General features: G+C 42.7%; 1 protein-coding gene across 1 annotated transcript in view; it reads left to right on the forward strand.

Moving 5' to 3' along the window:
- LOC109935108 (cadherin-11-like) overlaps positions 1–15909 on the forward strand; it is a 555370-nt gene that overhangs the window by 146673 nt on the left and 392788 nt on the right. Inside the window, exons 4-7 of the mRNA XM_048605952.1 lie at positions 1129–1165; positions 2395–2514; positions 7405–7572; positions 9276–9463. Of these exons, the coding sequence (XP_048461909.1) occupies positions 1129–1165; positions 2395–2514; positions 7405–7572; positions 9276–9463 (513 nt within the window). The remainder of the gene's footprint in view (positions 1–1128; positions 1166–2394; positions 2515–7404; positions 7573–9275; positions 9464–15909) is intronic.

Raw genomic sequence — 15909 nt, forward strand, 5'->3', positions numbered from 1 at the left:
GACCAACCTCATCCCGCCCCCTTGACCTGTCCGTCCTCCCTGGACTGACCTATCCCCTTCCTAACTCCCTACCTACACTCACCTTTCCTGGCCCCATCCCCGCCTCTTCGACCTGTTTGTTTCTTCTCCACCTATCCTCTCCTCTATCCCTCTTCTATCCGCCTCCCACTCTCTCCCTATTTATTTCAAAACCCCCTTCCCCTCCCCCTTTTCTGATGAAGATCTAGGCCCAAAACGTCAGCCTTCCTGCTCCTATGATGCTGCTTGGCCTGCTGTGTTCATCCAGCCTTGCACCTTGTTGTCTCGGATTCTCCAGCATCTGCAGTTCCTACTATCTCTAAAACAAACAAAGAGTAGCTTTAAGAGTAGTGTCTCCATTTCCAGGAAAAGGTGGACTCATAGAATTCTTCCAGCCTACTGCTGGTTGCGGATGTCTCTTCAGATTTGATTGCTGAAGCTAAGGGTCGTGCAAGTTTTGAACCAGTGGTGTCTAAACATTTTGCATCTGAAAAGGACGATGAGTATTGAGTGGGAAGTGGGATGGGTTTTGGATTTTCTAGGGCCCACAGGGTTTCTCACCCTCTTCCTCTGGGACCGTTTCAGTCAGACAGCTACATAGTGAACAATGGAAACGTCACAGATTTGCAACAAGTGGCACCCTGTTGTGCTCGGAATGAAGGGAATTGTTGGGGCAGTGGGGAGGGAGTCTCACTTTGGTTGTACACTTTAGTCGTGAATACTGAAGACCTTGGCAACATTCAGTAGGTCAGGCAGCATTTGTGGAGGGAGAGAAAAAAGAGTTCACAGCTGGAATTAAACCAAACTCTTGCCAATGGTCTAGGGGGCAGATGGTGCCCAATGACCTCCCACAATCTTGTTGTTTTACTGCCTTGGCTCACGGCTCTCCGGTAGACCAATTGAGCTAATTGACTAGTTTTCAATGCCTCTTCTGGAATACAGAGGCATATAGCCTGCATTGCAGGGGGGCTTCTTACAGGGTCCAACTTGCTTCCCACCTAAATACCGATATGTTTCTACTTCCCTTCTTCGATAGATTTTTGACCCAGTTCCCAAATTCCACCTTCACGCCAGAAATCTGTGCCTTTAACTCTGTTCCTTTCTCGACAGATGCTGCCCGACTTGCTGAGCTTCCCTAGCACAATTGGTTTGAGTTTCTGATCTCCAGCATCCACGCTGTTTCGTTTCCATACTATAGTTGCCTGGGGTGTGTTTAATGATGTCCTGCATTGCAATGGGTATAAATTCTCATTTCCAAGCATCGACATTGCTCAGCTCAATACGTAAAATCAGTTGTTAAAAATGCTGTAAACACTTAAATAGGTCCTGACAGTACATGAGTGATTCAGATTTATAGCGTCAGAAGTTGCACGACATCAGGTTACAGTCCACCAGGTTTATTTGAAAACACAAGCTTTCGGAGCACAGCTCCTTCATCCAGTGACTTCACCTGATGAAGGAGCAGCACTCCAAAAGTTTGTATCTTCAAATAAACCTGTTGGACAATGACCTGGCATCATGTGATTTCTGACCTTGTCCACCCCAGTCCAACACCAGCACCTCCACATCAGATTTACAGCTTCAGTTTTCAAACCAAAAGTCTACATCAACCAGTTTGGTAGAATGTTGAATCTGTGAGGCTGATAATATGCAGTCTTTACAAAGTACTGGAAAGTTAACCCTGCCTTTCAACGTGTCCTAATTGATGGTTATCCCTCAGTTTTTCTCTCTGTGCAGTATACGTATTGTACAAGAGTTAATGGTTTATATTGTAGTACCAATATGGATCATGCCTCAAGAATAACCTCACGCACAATGTACGGTCATGTGAGATCAGCACTCCTGTGATTGGGCAAGCATAATTCAATACAGCTACACACAGAAGATGGTAAGCAAGGCTATCTTATCAGGAACTTGACAGACCCAGGCTTCAGCTCTGTTTGAAATGAAAACAGAAAGTGCTGGAGAAACTCAGCAGGTCTGGCAGTATCTGTGCAGAAGGAAACGGAGTTCACCTTTTGATCCTGTTGTGGCTCTTTTTCAGAACTGTTTCCAATTCCATTTGATCTGACGTCACTGTGATATAACACATTAGGCACAATCTCAAGATTTACAGCCTCTCTCACTGTAGTGTTATCCTTGTAAGATGTCTTCACATCCCTTTTAAAACACTAACAGTTGAGTACCTGGTGTCATTAGCCATAAGTTTCAGAACAAAACATTTGCATCACAATGTAGACAGCTCGAGGTATAGGTTTCTGGCAGCATGGTAAATGGTAAGGCTCAGGTTTGGATGTTGTGTAATCTTTCATGCGCGGTCTCCATTTATCACACCCTCACTCCCTTTGACAATGAGGTCATCTCCATCTCTTTCAGGAACCTCTGTCATTCAGGTCACAGCTACGGACGCCGATGACCCATCCTACGGGAACAGTGCCCGGCTCGTGTATAGCATTCTGGAGGGTCAACCTTACTTCTCAGTTGAGCCTCAGACAGGTATGAGCATCACTCTTTCCAATGAGCAGGATGGTGGAAGGGCTGATGGACTGTTAAAAATCGGCTCACAATGTGGTTGGTTTACAAGACAAATGAAGCCGCACTTCAACAGTACAGTCGGCTTGTTCAAGATTTATAGTTTGCCAACTCTGAATGAATACATTCCGGGAGGTTTTCAACACTTAACCCCAATCTCCAACATTTTGATAATACACAAATGGGTTCAAAGAAAGAACCAGATATTTTCACTCTGCTAAGGACTTTTTTTCCCGCTTGTAGGATACAGCAGGCTCCTAGACAGTAATCTTTAATTTCATGGGCTGTCAGGATGATTTTAAAGGTTTAGCAAACCCCAGGCAAAACACATCTGGAATGCTGCATTCATGTCTTGGCCAAAAGGATGTAATAGCCTTGGAAGACAAGCAGTACAGATTCACTGAAACAATATCAGAGTTAATTTATAAGGATAGGTTGCATAAACTTGGATTGTGCTGCTTTGACTTTAAAGGGAATGGCAGAGTAGTGTTGATGTTACTAGACTAATTCAAATGGAGATGAGTTCAAATTCTATCATGGTGACAAGAAAAGTAAATTTGGATTACCATGCTAGTCTCATTATTACTAATTATGCATGTTGTGTTATGCCTCATGGTCAGTATGCCTTTTAAACTCACAGTATGTCAGTATGCCTTTGGCCGACATGATATATTTTCTATCATAGTCTGCTCCTAATGTGTATAGATCTCAGACACCATCTTCACTGCAGCGACTTGTGGCATGGAACACTTATGGAAGCATATGCTCGTTGTCAAGTAGTAACCTAATGTTAGCTCAGACATGGGTGTGTTCGTGAAGGTATTATTTGTATATATTCGTGAGCTGCAATAAATGCCTGTTGGATCTTTCAATAAGACCATTAGAAATAAGAACAGGAGGTAGGCCACTCAGCCTGCTCCACCATTCATTAGGATCACGGCAGATCCTACATTCCCCATGTCCATTTTCCTGCATTTTCCCCATAACCCTTGATTTCCCAAATGATGAAGAATCTTATCTATCTCAGCCTTAAATATACACAAGGACCTGCCCCCACAGGGGACAAGGAGTACCAAAGACATAAGCAAAGACATCCCTTCTCATCTCTGTCTTAAATTGGCACCCACGTACCTATGTGCTAAGTCTGCTGTGTTACAAGGGGTGACATAAACATTGCTGCAGCAGGTAAAGATATCCGAAAAAAAAACACATCAATGCAGCTTCTGGATTACTGAGAAAACCCAACTGGTTAGCCAATGCACTCCAAGCGAGGGAAATCTGCCATTTCTACCCAGCCTGCTTTGCATGTGACTCCAGATCCACAGCAATGCAGTTGACTTTGAACTGTCCATGAACAAGCCACGCTTAGCACCTACACAATGTAGACTGTAGTATTTTGAGGAAGTGGCTCACCACACTTTTGAGGACAGATTGTGATGGATATTTAATAATGACTTGCTGGCAACATTTACATCCCAATATTGAATATCACTAAAAAAAACTGAAGGACGATATAGTTGAGATATTGAGGCACTAAACTGCATTGCTGGAGAGGGTAGTGGAGTCGGCCTCATTAGGGGCATTTAAGCGGCTATTAGATAGGCATATGGATGATAGTATAAGGTAGGGGTGGAGTTTAGATAGACCTTAGGATTAGTGTAAAAGTTTGGCACAACATCATGGGCCGAAGGGCCTGTACTATGCTGTAATGTTCTATGTTCTATGTTCTAAACTGTTTAAAGGGTGTCGGGATAGAGAAAAATAGTTTCCTTTGTTATTGGAATGAAAAGTTAGAGTCTTCAAAATAGGAGCGATTGTTCATTCATAGGATGGTCAAAATCTGGAACTGTCTCTCAAAGAAAACTATGGGCATTGGGAACGTTTAGTACATTCCAGACTGACACTGGTACGTTTTGGATAGGTGAGGGTATCGAACAATGTGAGGTGGGTGGGGATAAGTAGCTTTGTGATGCAGATCAGTCAGGGTTTTATTAGATAATAGAACAGGCTTGAGGGGCTGAATGGCCTACTTCTCTTCCTGTTATTTATTACACTACTGCCATGAGGTTGAATCTCAGGTATATATGAATCGTACTCCTGACTCATGTTTAACACCTATCACTCCACCGAATAGTGAATTCAGAACTTTCTAAAATGGAAAAGCGTGGATTTCTTTCTGAAAATAGATATAGTATTTACTCAGAGCTTAAGTTGTGACTCTCCTTTCCTCTGGAATCTTCACCTAATTTCTCTATCGCTACCGCACTGCTTTTGCAATCCTCCTCAAAAATTGGCAAGTCAACATTAAACACCCATCCCAATCTTCCCTTGAAAGTATGGTAAGCCTCCTCCACAAAATGCCACAGCCATCATAGGTGCTAACTACAGCAGTGTGTTTGGATGCCCACTCTATCCATAAGTCAGATACTTTAGAGACTTTTAAGCGACTCTTGGATAGGCACATGGAGGATAGTAAAATGTAGGGTATGCAGGGTAGATTGATCTTAGTAGGGTAATAGGTTGGCACAACATTGTGGGCTGAAGGGCCTGTACAGTGCTGTACTGTTCTATGTCTATGTTCATTGTGTCTCTCCCCTTTCCCCACTTTCTCCTGCTTCTCCTTCCCCACCCTCTCTCAATTCCCCAACTTTTCTCTCCCCTTCTTCCAGTCACTCCACCCTTCTCTCTCTTTCTCTGTCTCTGCTCTATGCCCTTTTTTTGAAAAAAAACAAAACTGAAATACCTGGGAAAAGCGCTGTTTCTAAATGAAAATTAGGTTTGTTTTGGGACCGTAACCATGGTTAACAATACAGTTTCTCTTGAACTGTAACAGGCATTAAATAAAACTGAACCTCATTACTGTCCAGGAGTGGGAACAAAGCAACTGTAAAGCAATTTTTAAAGTTTATAAACAATATAACCTTGTGTTTTATATCACTCTGGTGGTTTGCAGAGCGTTATACAGACATTTTGTATTTGCATAATTTATTCAGATGAGGGCAGCGGGACTAATTTGCTTTTATACTTGGTCCTTGGAACTGCTTGTGAAAGAGTCTTTTAGTATTTTGGCTCTCGTCTCCTCTGAATGTTTATCTCCAGGGCTCATTCGCATATTGGCGGAGAATGAGCCACAAGGAAAGATTAGAAAGAAAACCTGCATTTTGAAAGTGATGTTCATTACCATAGGGATTCCCACAAAGCTTTGCAGACAGCCAAGCACTTTTTGTTTTAAGTGCACTGACTCTTTGAAGTGCCTTGATGAGAGGCTGAGTAACTATTCACCTTGTCTTCTGACATTCCTGTGTATCTGGACAAATTTCTTCAGTCCAAAGAGTGAGAAATGTTTGGAGCAATCTCTGCGGGAGGCCGATTCAAAAAGTGGGATTGGATTGAAAATGTCACTCACTGCCCTTGCTTTGGCTTCAAAATAGGAAGATTGTAGGTGCACAGTTTATTCCCTGGTGTAGCACAGGGAAACACGGCAGTCAATTTGCACACAGCAAACTCTGGAAAACAGCGTTGTAGTAAATGTCCAGACAATCTTGTTTCTTTTGTAATGTTGCCTAAGAATAAGTGTTGGCCAAGATTTTGGTGAGAACGCACATGTGTTTCTTCAGAGTAGCAAAATGACATACTTTTATGTCCACAGAATTAAGGTTCAGTTCAGAGTCTAATGCAAAGTGCACCTCCTGCAGCGGTGTAGCACTCCCTAACATTAACGATTGTATCCTTAAAGCCTTATGTTCTGATTTAAACCCATAATCTCCTGACTCAGAAGCAAGACCCTAAGGAGTGAACCATTGCTAACCATCTTTAAAAAAAAACAAAGAATTGTAGCCTTGACCCCTACAAGGATGATGTCTAATGACTTTAGGGACCGCATGGTGGCTCAGTGGTTTGTTTCACAGCGCTAGGGATCTGCATTCAATTCCAACCTTGAATGACTAACTGTGGAGTTTATGCATTCTCCCTGTGTCTGCGTGGCTTTCCTCCGGGTGCTCCAGTTTCCTCCCACAGCCCAAAAATGTGCAGGTTAGGTGGATTGGCCATGGGAAATTGCCCGTAGTGTGCAGTGATGTGCCGATAAGGTGAATTAGCTGCAGGAAATGCAGGGTTACAGGGATGGGGGGCTGCGTGGGTCTGGATGTGATGCTCTTCAGAGTGTTGGTACGGATATGATGGGTTGAATGGCCTGCTTCCATACTGTAGGGATTCTGTGGTCAAGCCACACCCAGCTCTACCCAATTCTCACTCGAAGTCCTGATAGCTACGAGCAGGAATCCTGATTTTTGTTCTCCTGGGATCAGTGTGCGTACAGGGCACACTGCAGGAACTCAGCTACAAGCCTGAATGAATCAAACCTCAAACTGTCTTGTTAATGTATTATTGCAGATTCACTTTCTTCATCCAAGTCATTAATATATACAGTAAATAATTGTGGCCTGAACATTGATCCCTGTAGCACTCCACCTGCTACTGGTTGCCATTGTAAAGATTTCCCATTTACATCCCAACTCTGTCTACTGACTGTCTAATTCCCTATTAAAAAGCTGATATACTATCCATAACACAAGGAATTCTTATCTCATTTAGTAGCCTAATGTATGGTACCCTACCAAATGCCATTCGAAAATCCACATGTGTAATGAGGCCAAGGTGAAATGTGGCTTGGGACCTTCTATTGTGTTAAAAATGCGATGTGAGTGTTAGTTAATGACTTTAATATCCATGAGGGTTTTAACTTCCGATGCAGCAAAGAAACCACAGGATCATGCCCACCATCTTTAACAGTAGTACACCGTCAAATGAAGAGTGTAAGAATTTAATACGTTCCTTCCTCTCTTCTCTATCTAGGCATCATAAGGACAGCTCTTCCAAACATGGATCGGGAAGCAAGGGAGGAGTATCTTGTGGTGATACAGGCAAAGGACATGGGAGGCCACATGGGAGGTCTCTCTGGAACAACAAAAGTGACAATCACCTTAACTGATGTCAACGACAACCCACCAAAGTTCCCACAAAGTAAGAAAGCTCCTCTTTCATTTTTTTCACCTTTTTGGGTGTAAAGGGCTACAAAGCCAGGGCAAGTCGAGGGAAAAACATATTGATTAGTCCTGAGCTAATTTAATTGGGGAAAATATTTGAGGTCTGAGGGCTAAAGGGATCGAAAGGGAGAGAGCAGGAACAGGGTACTGAGTTAGATGATTATATATAATGGGACAGGAGGCTTGAAGGGCCAAATGGCCTAGCCCTGCTCCTAGTTTCTATGTTTCTATGAGAGGGTGAAATACTTCCCGTTCCTTTGTTCTGAATGTCTACTGAATAATGAAGAAAAGTCTGGCCTCTCCACTGAGGCCAAACCCAAAATATTGTTCGATTTTCTGTTTCAATTTTCCAGAAGAGCTAATTTCTAAAGGAGCTGAAAGACAATGTCTCTGACAGTGCTACACCTCCCTCAGTCCAGCATTAGGAGTGCCTGCATGGAGCATATGCTGACGTTTTAGGAGTCATGCTTGACTTCACAAATTTCTAACTCTAGGAGGCGAAAGTGCTGCCATTATGTTCCTGGGAGCTGCAACCATCCATCCTTAGGTGGTCCCAAATTGTCCATGAGCTCACTCTTGCATTCCTGTAGAAAGTGTGCATGTCCTTCACTCATGATTCGTTTGGCCTGAAGCACTTATCATCCACCCAGTGCCAATATTCCACTGGTGAGATTTTCTCTTTCATTCTCAGGATGTGGGCATCGCTGACAAGGCTGTCATTCAGTGTCTATCCTTAGTTTCCCTAAGAAGGCAGTCTGGACCTTCCTCGGCAACACCTCCAGATGTTGGGCAGACCACTTAAGTTTATTTCTTTATTCTTTTAAGGGATGTGCATCTTGTTGCTTATCCCTCATTGCCCTTGAGTCGAGTGGTTTACTAAAACATTTCAGAGAGCAGTTATGAGCCAAACATAGTCGCAATGGGTCCGGATTCCTGTGTAGACCAAATCAGGTAAAAATGATGGATTTCTTTTCTTTGAGAAAATTAGTGAACCAGCTAAGTGTTTCCAACATATCCTCAGTGAGTGAAGAGCTTCATCGTCCTTTTTGTTGAGACCAGAATTTGAATTCAGCAAGGAATCCATGTGTTCACATTTCCCTGGTGGGATTTAACCTCACATTGACTGCAATCCCACAAAGGCTCAACATTGGTCAAGATAAATGAAGGAAATAGATAAGGTGGAGGCAGGGAGGTTGTTTCCGCTAGCAGGTGAAACTAGGACTATGGGTCATAGCCTCAAAATAAAGGGAAGCATATGTAGGACTGAGGTCAGGAGGAACTTCTTCACGCAAAGGGTTGTGAATATGTGGAATTCCCTTCCCAGTGAAGCGGTTGAAGCTACTCGCTGAATGTTTTTAAGGCAAGGCTAAATAAATTTTCGAACAGTAAAGGAATTAAGGGTTATGGTGAGTGGGCGGGTAAGTGGAGCTGAGTCTCAAAAAGATCAGCCATGATTTTATTAAATGGCGGGGCAGGCCCGAGGGGCCGGATGGCCTATTCCTGCTCCTAGTTGTTATGTTCTAAATCTTCACCACCGCAGCGTAGCCTGTTGATTCCTTGCAGCATGGGTCAGTTTTCGCAAAGTTATAAATGGGACACAAATTCTCACATGTAACTAATGTCACCCTAGTAAAAAAAAATCCCTTCTGAATGCAACGCATGCCATTAATTTCTCTCCAGGTGTGTATCAGATGTCGATCTCGGAAGCTGCTGATGTAGGAACAATCGTGGGACATGTGAAGGCCAAAGACCCTGACATTGGCGAGAATGGGATGGTGTCCTATAGGAGCATTGATGGGGATGGCAGAGATTTCTTTGAAATCACAACAGACTCTCAGACTCAGGAGGGAGTCATCAAACTGAAAAAGGTATCAAAGGGAATAGCAAGTGAATATGTGAATCGGATTGTTTGCCTGGTGGCGTGTTCTTTACGAACAGCCAGTGGAAATATCGACTAGGTCAAAACCATTTATAATTGTGAGCACTTTGACTGAAACTTCCCCTGACCTTTCTATTGCAAGAAGCACAATCTCAGCTTCTTTAGTTTCTTCACATATCTGAAGTGCCTCATTTCTAGCGCCATTCTCATAAGTCTCACCTTCGCCTACTCCACAACCTTGACAGAATTAGAACAATATTCTGGCTGAGGCCTATAACTGGTGATTTGTACAAGTATTGTACATCCTCGCTTTTTGTACTCCTTACATCTCTCCAGTTATAAAGCCAAGGATCCCATATGCTTTTCCTCAGCAGCTTAACACTCCAGTTGAGGAGTATCATTCAAAAGGAGCGCTGTTCAACAACTACAAATTGTGTCTGTTTAATTGACTGTTGTGCGTTGCTCATTACTGGCAGTGCGGAATTAAGTCTTTTCTTCGGTGCCAACCTTTAAGATTATCCAGACATCTTCAGGACTTGAAGTCTACCCTCCAAGTCTCTATTGGTAGCAACGTGAGAGGCAAAATCTGAAGGAAAAAAAAGAGTTGTTCCTGTTTTCTTTAAACATTTTTATTTATTCCTGGAACTGAAAGACACCCCCCGAAGGTTTGTTAGAAACAGGTTCATCACATGTTCTTAAACATAAAGGAGCTTTCATCCTTTTCCAAAAAGGAAATTGGATAAATTCTTGAAGAGGAAAGAATTTTCTGAGTAATAGGGAAAGAGCAGAGATATGGAACTATTTGGGTAGCTCTTCCAAAGAGCTGGAACAAGCATAATGGGATGAATGGCCTCTTCTTGTGCAGTACAATTCTATATTTTTTTTTATTCATTCATGGGATGAGGGCATTGCTGGATAGGCTACCCAGAGAGCAGTTAAGAGTCAACAACATTGCTATCGGTCTGGAGTCACGATAAGGCCAGACCAGTTTCCTTCCATTAGTGAACCAGATGGGTTTTTCCCCAACAATCGACAATGGTCATCATTAGACTCTTAAAGTCCATATTTTTATTGCATTCACATTCCACCATAGCAGGATTTGAACCCAGTACCCAGAAAATTATGTGGGTCTCTGGATTAATAGTCCAGTGATAATACCACTAGGCCATCACGTCTCCCACATTAGAATTAGTTGGCGAGTTGAGGGAGTGAAGGATGTCTGATTGGTGGTCAAGATTTGGTGATAAAATTTCAAAGGCAAAGAGGTGATTCGCTGTGGAAGGTCATGTCACATGACCTACAGAATTACGCTCTAATCAGAGTTGGCAAGTTCAGTTCCTTGTGTCAAGTGTTAGGAAACTATTTACTATCTGTCTCTTTCATGTTCAATTCCACACAGTTGAGTTTTTTTTTAAATTATCTAAGTGAGGGATGGAAGAGATGACCTTTCATAATGGGATGCAAGATGGTCTATTTTCTTTATATTTCTGAGATGGAAGTTTTGAATCACAGCCAGATTGAGGGAACGGAGATCTGTCACTGCCAACTGCTAAAGTCCCAGTGAAGGAAATCTGCAGCAGTCTCACATGAGTTCCAACTGGGCATGAATCCACAGCTTCCAAACTGCCCAGAAGGGAGGCTAAACTGGCACTAACTTGGCATAAGAATCATAGCAGCTGTGAGGAAATGAAACATCCTTTCTGCACTACTATAATAGGAGGGTCCACACTGAGTTCTATATTGCATCAATCCCATTCATCCATTCGACTCTGTCCTCACTCAAGTGCACTGGCCCCAGCTTACGTAATGGCTAGATTTTAAAATCTACATGTCCTGTTTTGAAACCTTTCCATGTATCACCCACCCCTTTCTAGCTAAAGGTGAACCAATGGATGCATTGTACTTAGATTTCCTGTAGGGTATTTGATAAGATGCCACATCAAAGGCTATTCAAGGAAAATAAATGTACATGTTGTAGGGGGTAGCATATTGGCATTGATAGGGGATTGGCTTACTAACAGGAAGCAAAGAATAGGAATCGCTGGGTCATTTTCAGGTTGGCAGGATGTCACGAGTGGTGTGCCACAGGGTTCAGTGCTGGGGCCTCAATGCTGTACAATTTATATAAATGATTTGAATGAAGGGATTGAAGGTATGGGCATTTCAATTGCAGATGATACAAAGACAGGTAGGAGTTATATAGAGGACATATGAAAGCTATAATGGAAATGAATAGTTTAAGTGAGTGGGCAAAGAGGTTGGAGAGTGCTGAGATGCACAGAGGTTTGGATGTCCTTGTGCCTGAATTACAGATGGTTAGTTTGCAGGCACAGCAAGCAGTTGAGAAAGCTAATAGAATGTAATGGCTTATTGCGAGATTTGATTTATTATTGTCACATGTACTGAGATACAATGAAAAGTGTTGTTTTGCATGCTCTGCAGCCAGATTGCACTGTACAAAGTGTATCAGAACAGAGTGTAGAATACAGTGTTACTGCCACAGAGAAGGTGCAGGGTGAGAGAGAGATCAGAATTAACATTTGAGAGGTCCGTTAAAAAGTCTGATAACAGCAGGGAAGAAACTGTTCTTGAATCTATTAGTACGCCAGTCTGCATCTGCAGTACTGCATACAGCACTGCTCACCACACATATGAATGGATGTTAATGCATTGGAAGCAGTTCAGCAAGGGCTCACTAGACAAATACCTGGAATGAGCAGATTGCCTTATGGGGAAAGGTTAGACAAGCTGGGTGTGTATCCTCTGGAGTTTAGAAGAGTCAGAGGTAACTTAATTGAAATATATAAGATTCTGAGGGGAGTTAACTGGGTGTGGGTCGCTGGGCTGAGCACAGTGCTTCCTCTTTGGCTGTATCTCGAACCAGGGGCCATAGTTTAAAAATAAGGGGTGCACGTTTGATGCAACAATTAGAAGGGGAACATGCAGGAATATAAAGTTGAGATTAAAATCAAAACAGCCATGATCTCATTAAAAACGGAGCAGGCTGTAACAGCCAAATGGCCTACTCTCATTCTTGGATCATTTGTTTGCATTTTTGTAACCTCATGCTGACCTCTTTGACCATCTCCTCGTAAGGTCCGATGGCAAATTTTGTCCGATTAAATTCCCCTGATGTGCCTTTAGATGGTTTGATTGAAAAGTGCTGTATCGGTACAAGTTGTTGTTTTTGTTGTTGTGATTGGGACTAATGGTGAAGGGTACTTGTCTGTGATGCCTTTCTGAACATGAGCTGCCTCAATGCTGATGCCTAAAATTAACGATAATCCCATTGGCCAACATTAATCTCCCTCACATTGATAAATGGTAATAACCTAGAGTGTAGAAGGAGAGCATTTGGCCCATCATATTCATGCCAGCTCTTTGTAAGACCTAACTAATTAGTCACAAACCCCTGCTCTTGCCTCGTAAGCTTGCAATGTTTTTCCCATCAAAATTCCCTGTTGAATCTGCTTGCGTTCCAGATCACGACAATCCATTTTTTGAAACTATTCTCTTCCCTGGTAGATGGAAGAGAGGGGGGGTTCAGATGTGTCTTAAAGCAGGAGAGAAAAGGAAAAGGTTTAAAGAGAGCTGCCCAGAGCTTTGGGTGTACACAGCTGATGATTCAACCACCAATGTTGATATGCAGCAAATCAGGCTTGTATAAATTTCTAAACTTGAAAAAGTGAAGAGAAGGCTTACAAGTGGTCAAACTGGTGGATATGATAGAGTTAGGAGGAGGCAAGATTATTGAGTGACAAGATCATGAAGTGATTTGAAACTGTCTGAAGTGAGCGGAACACATTAAATTGCTTTAAAATCTTTGTTCATCTATATCTGAAGGGCAGACATGGGCTGTGTCACATTATCTCTGTAGTTAATCCTGTGCCAACTCTATTTAATCAGTGGGAGCAAGTTTAACACCATGGCTGACCTTAGAAAGCAGTGTATGGGCTCAAATTCAGTGTAATACATTATTTAGCTCTTCAAAACACCATCCTAATTAGGGCTGTCAGTTTGTATGTAAAATTCATGCTAATCTTTCCATCTGTTTTTTTTAACTACCCCAATCAGTCATGATGGGCATCATATTCATCTTAAAGGTCTCTCTTTGTCTTTTCTTTTTAACTAAAGTATCTAAATGCTTTCATTTTCATTTTGTGCCAAAAAGATTGGGTGGCACGGTGGCTCAATGGTTAACACTGCTGTCTCACAGCCGCTGGAACCTAGATTCTATTCCAGCCTTGGACAACTGTCTGTGTGGAGTTTGTATGTTATCCCTGTGTCTGCGTGGGTTTCCTCTGCGTGCTCTGGTTTCCTCCCAGATTAGGGTGGATTGGCCATGCTAAATTGCCCATAGTGTCAATGGAAGTGCAGGCTAGGTGGATTAGCCATAGGAAGTGCAGGGTTACAGGGATGGGGTGGGCCTGTGTGGGTGCTCTTTGGAGGGTTGGTGAGGACTTGATGTGCTGAATGGCCTGCTTTCACACTGTAGAGATTCTGTGGTTACATCAAATGTAAATGAAGATAAAAATTCTTTAGTCCAGCTGGTCAGTGGAGGTGTTCCTGCCCCACTGGAGCCTTCTCCTGTCCTTAATTAGTTCACCCCATCATCTTCTATTCCACTTCATGTGTTTAGAGCATTCTAGTAAATTGCTACACTCTTCACCTCAACTGCTCCCTGTGGGAATGGGCTTCAGAGTCTCACCACTTTCTGCATAAACATATTTCCCCTCAATTCTTGACTGGGTTTACATTGTGACTCTCAGAAATGTGACCACAAATCCATTGCCTGAACGTAGAGTTGTTGACTGGTCCTCTTACAGTAACCACACAAGGGAAATCTGGCCACTTTCGGTAATGTGTGGTAAAGTGCCATACATTAACAAAGAGATGATCTGACTCCTTTTTCCCTGTTTATCGATTGGTTTCCTTAGGTGTGGTGGGAGGGAGAAGGAGCTTTCGTTGTGCAGTGGTAGTGTCCCTACCTTTGAGCCAGGAGGACCAAGTCCAGTGCCACCTGCTCCAGAGCTATGTGATAACATCTATGAATATGTTGATTAGAACCTTTATTAAAAAGAAACGAAAAAGTTTGATGGTTGTATAAACAAAATGATCTCAGATGCCACTGCTTTCCTCTTCAGATAAGAGTTGGTAAATTGACACGAGCAAATGGCTCAGTGCATCTGTAAGGACTCCATGATACCCTTGCAATGTGGATGGGCTATTTAACTTAATGTGCCTTTATTATGAACCTTGACCTAACCCTCTTCTGCACCAAGAAATGCTAGAAGTTCTACAGAAAGGGGAAATCTCATTTAATTCTCATTCTTCCTCAACCCACTTCTGTTCCCACCCCACCCCATGCAATGGTTAACCCCATGCCCATTTACCCTCTGTAATGATGATCATGATGTGGAGGTGCCAGTGTTGAACTGGGGTGGACAAAACAGAAGTCAGTGTTACTCCACCTGATGAAAGAGCCGTGCTCTAAAAGTTTGCAATTTCAAGTAAACCTGTTGGACTATAACCTGGTGTCGTGTGACTTCCAACTCTGTAATGATGGAAATTGGAAAACGTTAGACTGAGTATATCCCGGGACAAATGAATGACTCACCAACAATCACTTCCATTGAGCTGGACTTAGATTTACAGATTAGACACAGCAGGAGCCAGGCTAATTAAAGGGATTGAAGTTTGAGGGTATGTGATTGGAGTAGCTGGGGATTGAGATTCTTGAATTGATTGTGGTTTAGTCCACTGATTGGAGTCAGTCAGGATTAGAGGTCATTGGGAGGAATTGGGATCATGACTAATCCTAATAGATAAATGGAAGATAGATAGGAAGATAAGGATGAGGTTGTGCTGTATTGATCTGCTAAGCACTGCTCTATGCCTTAGATTTACAGTCCTTTTAGACCTTGATCTCTCTTCATTAGAACTACAGTGGAGTTGGGATGTTTAGTCTTAGGCTTACTTCAGCCCCATCAATGCATCAGATTCTTTTCCTATACAGTAATAATGGAGCTGATGTCACAGCCAGCTGGGATCGAGGCACACAATGTGGAGAATTAGATGTAGGAGCAAATAACTGCAGGTGCTGGACTGAAAACAACAAATGCTGGAGATCACAATGCTTCGGCTCTGATGAAGAGTCATCTAGACTTGAAACGTTAGCTTGCTGTCTCTCCATGGATGTTGCCTGACCCACTGTGATCTCCAGCATTTGTTGTTTTCAGTGGAGAATTAGATGTCTGTCTATGGAGAGATGCAAGTGTGTGAACCAAAGTAGCGTTTTCATTTCCAGAGCGATAGAGTTTAAAAGCAGTGGAATCTGACACATGCTGCTTGAAAGGGTGATTGAAGCAGATTCACTAATAACTTGCTGCAATAGGCAAAGACAAATTCAGAACAACAGGGAAAGAGCGAAACGGG

The sequence above is a fragment of the Rhincodon typus genome, chromosome 15, assembly GCF_021869965.1.
Source record: "Rhincodon typus isolate 14 chromosome 15, sRhiTyp1.1, whole genome shotgun sequence".
NCBI lineage: Eukaryota > Metazoa > Chordata > Chondrichthyes > Orectolobiformes > Rhincodontidae > Rhincodon > Rhincodon typus.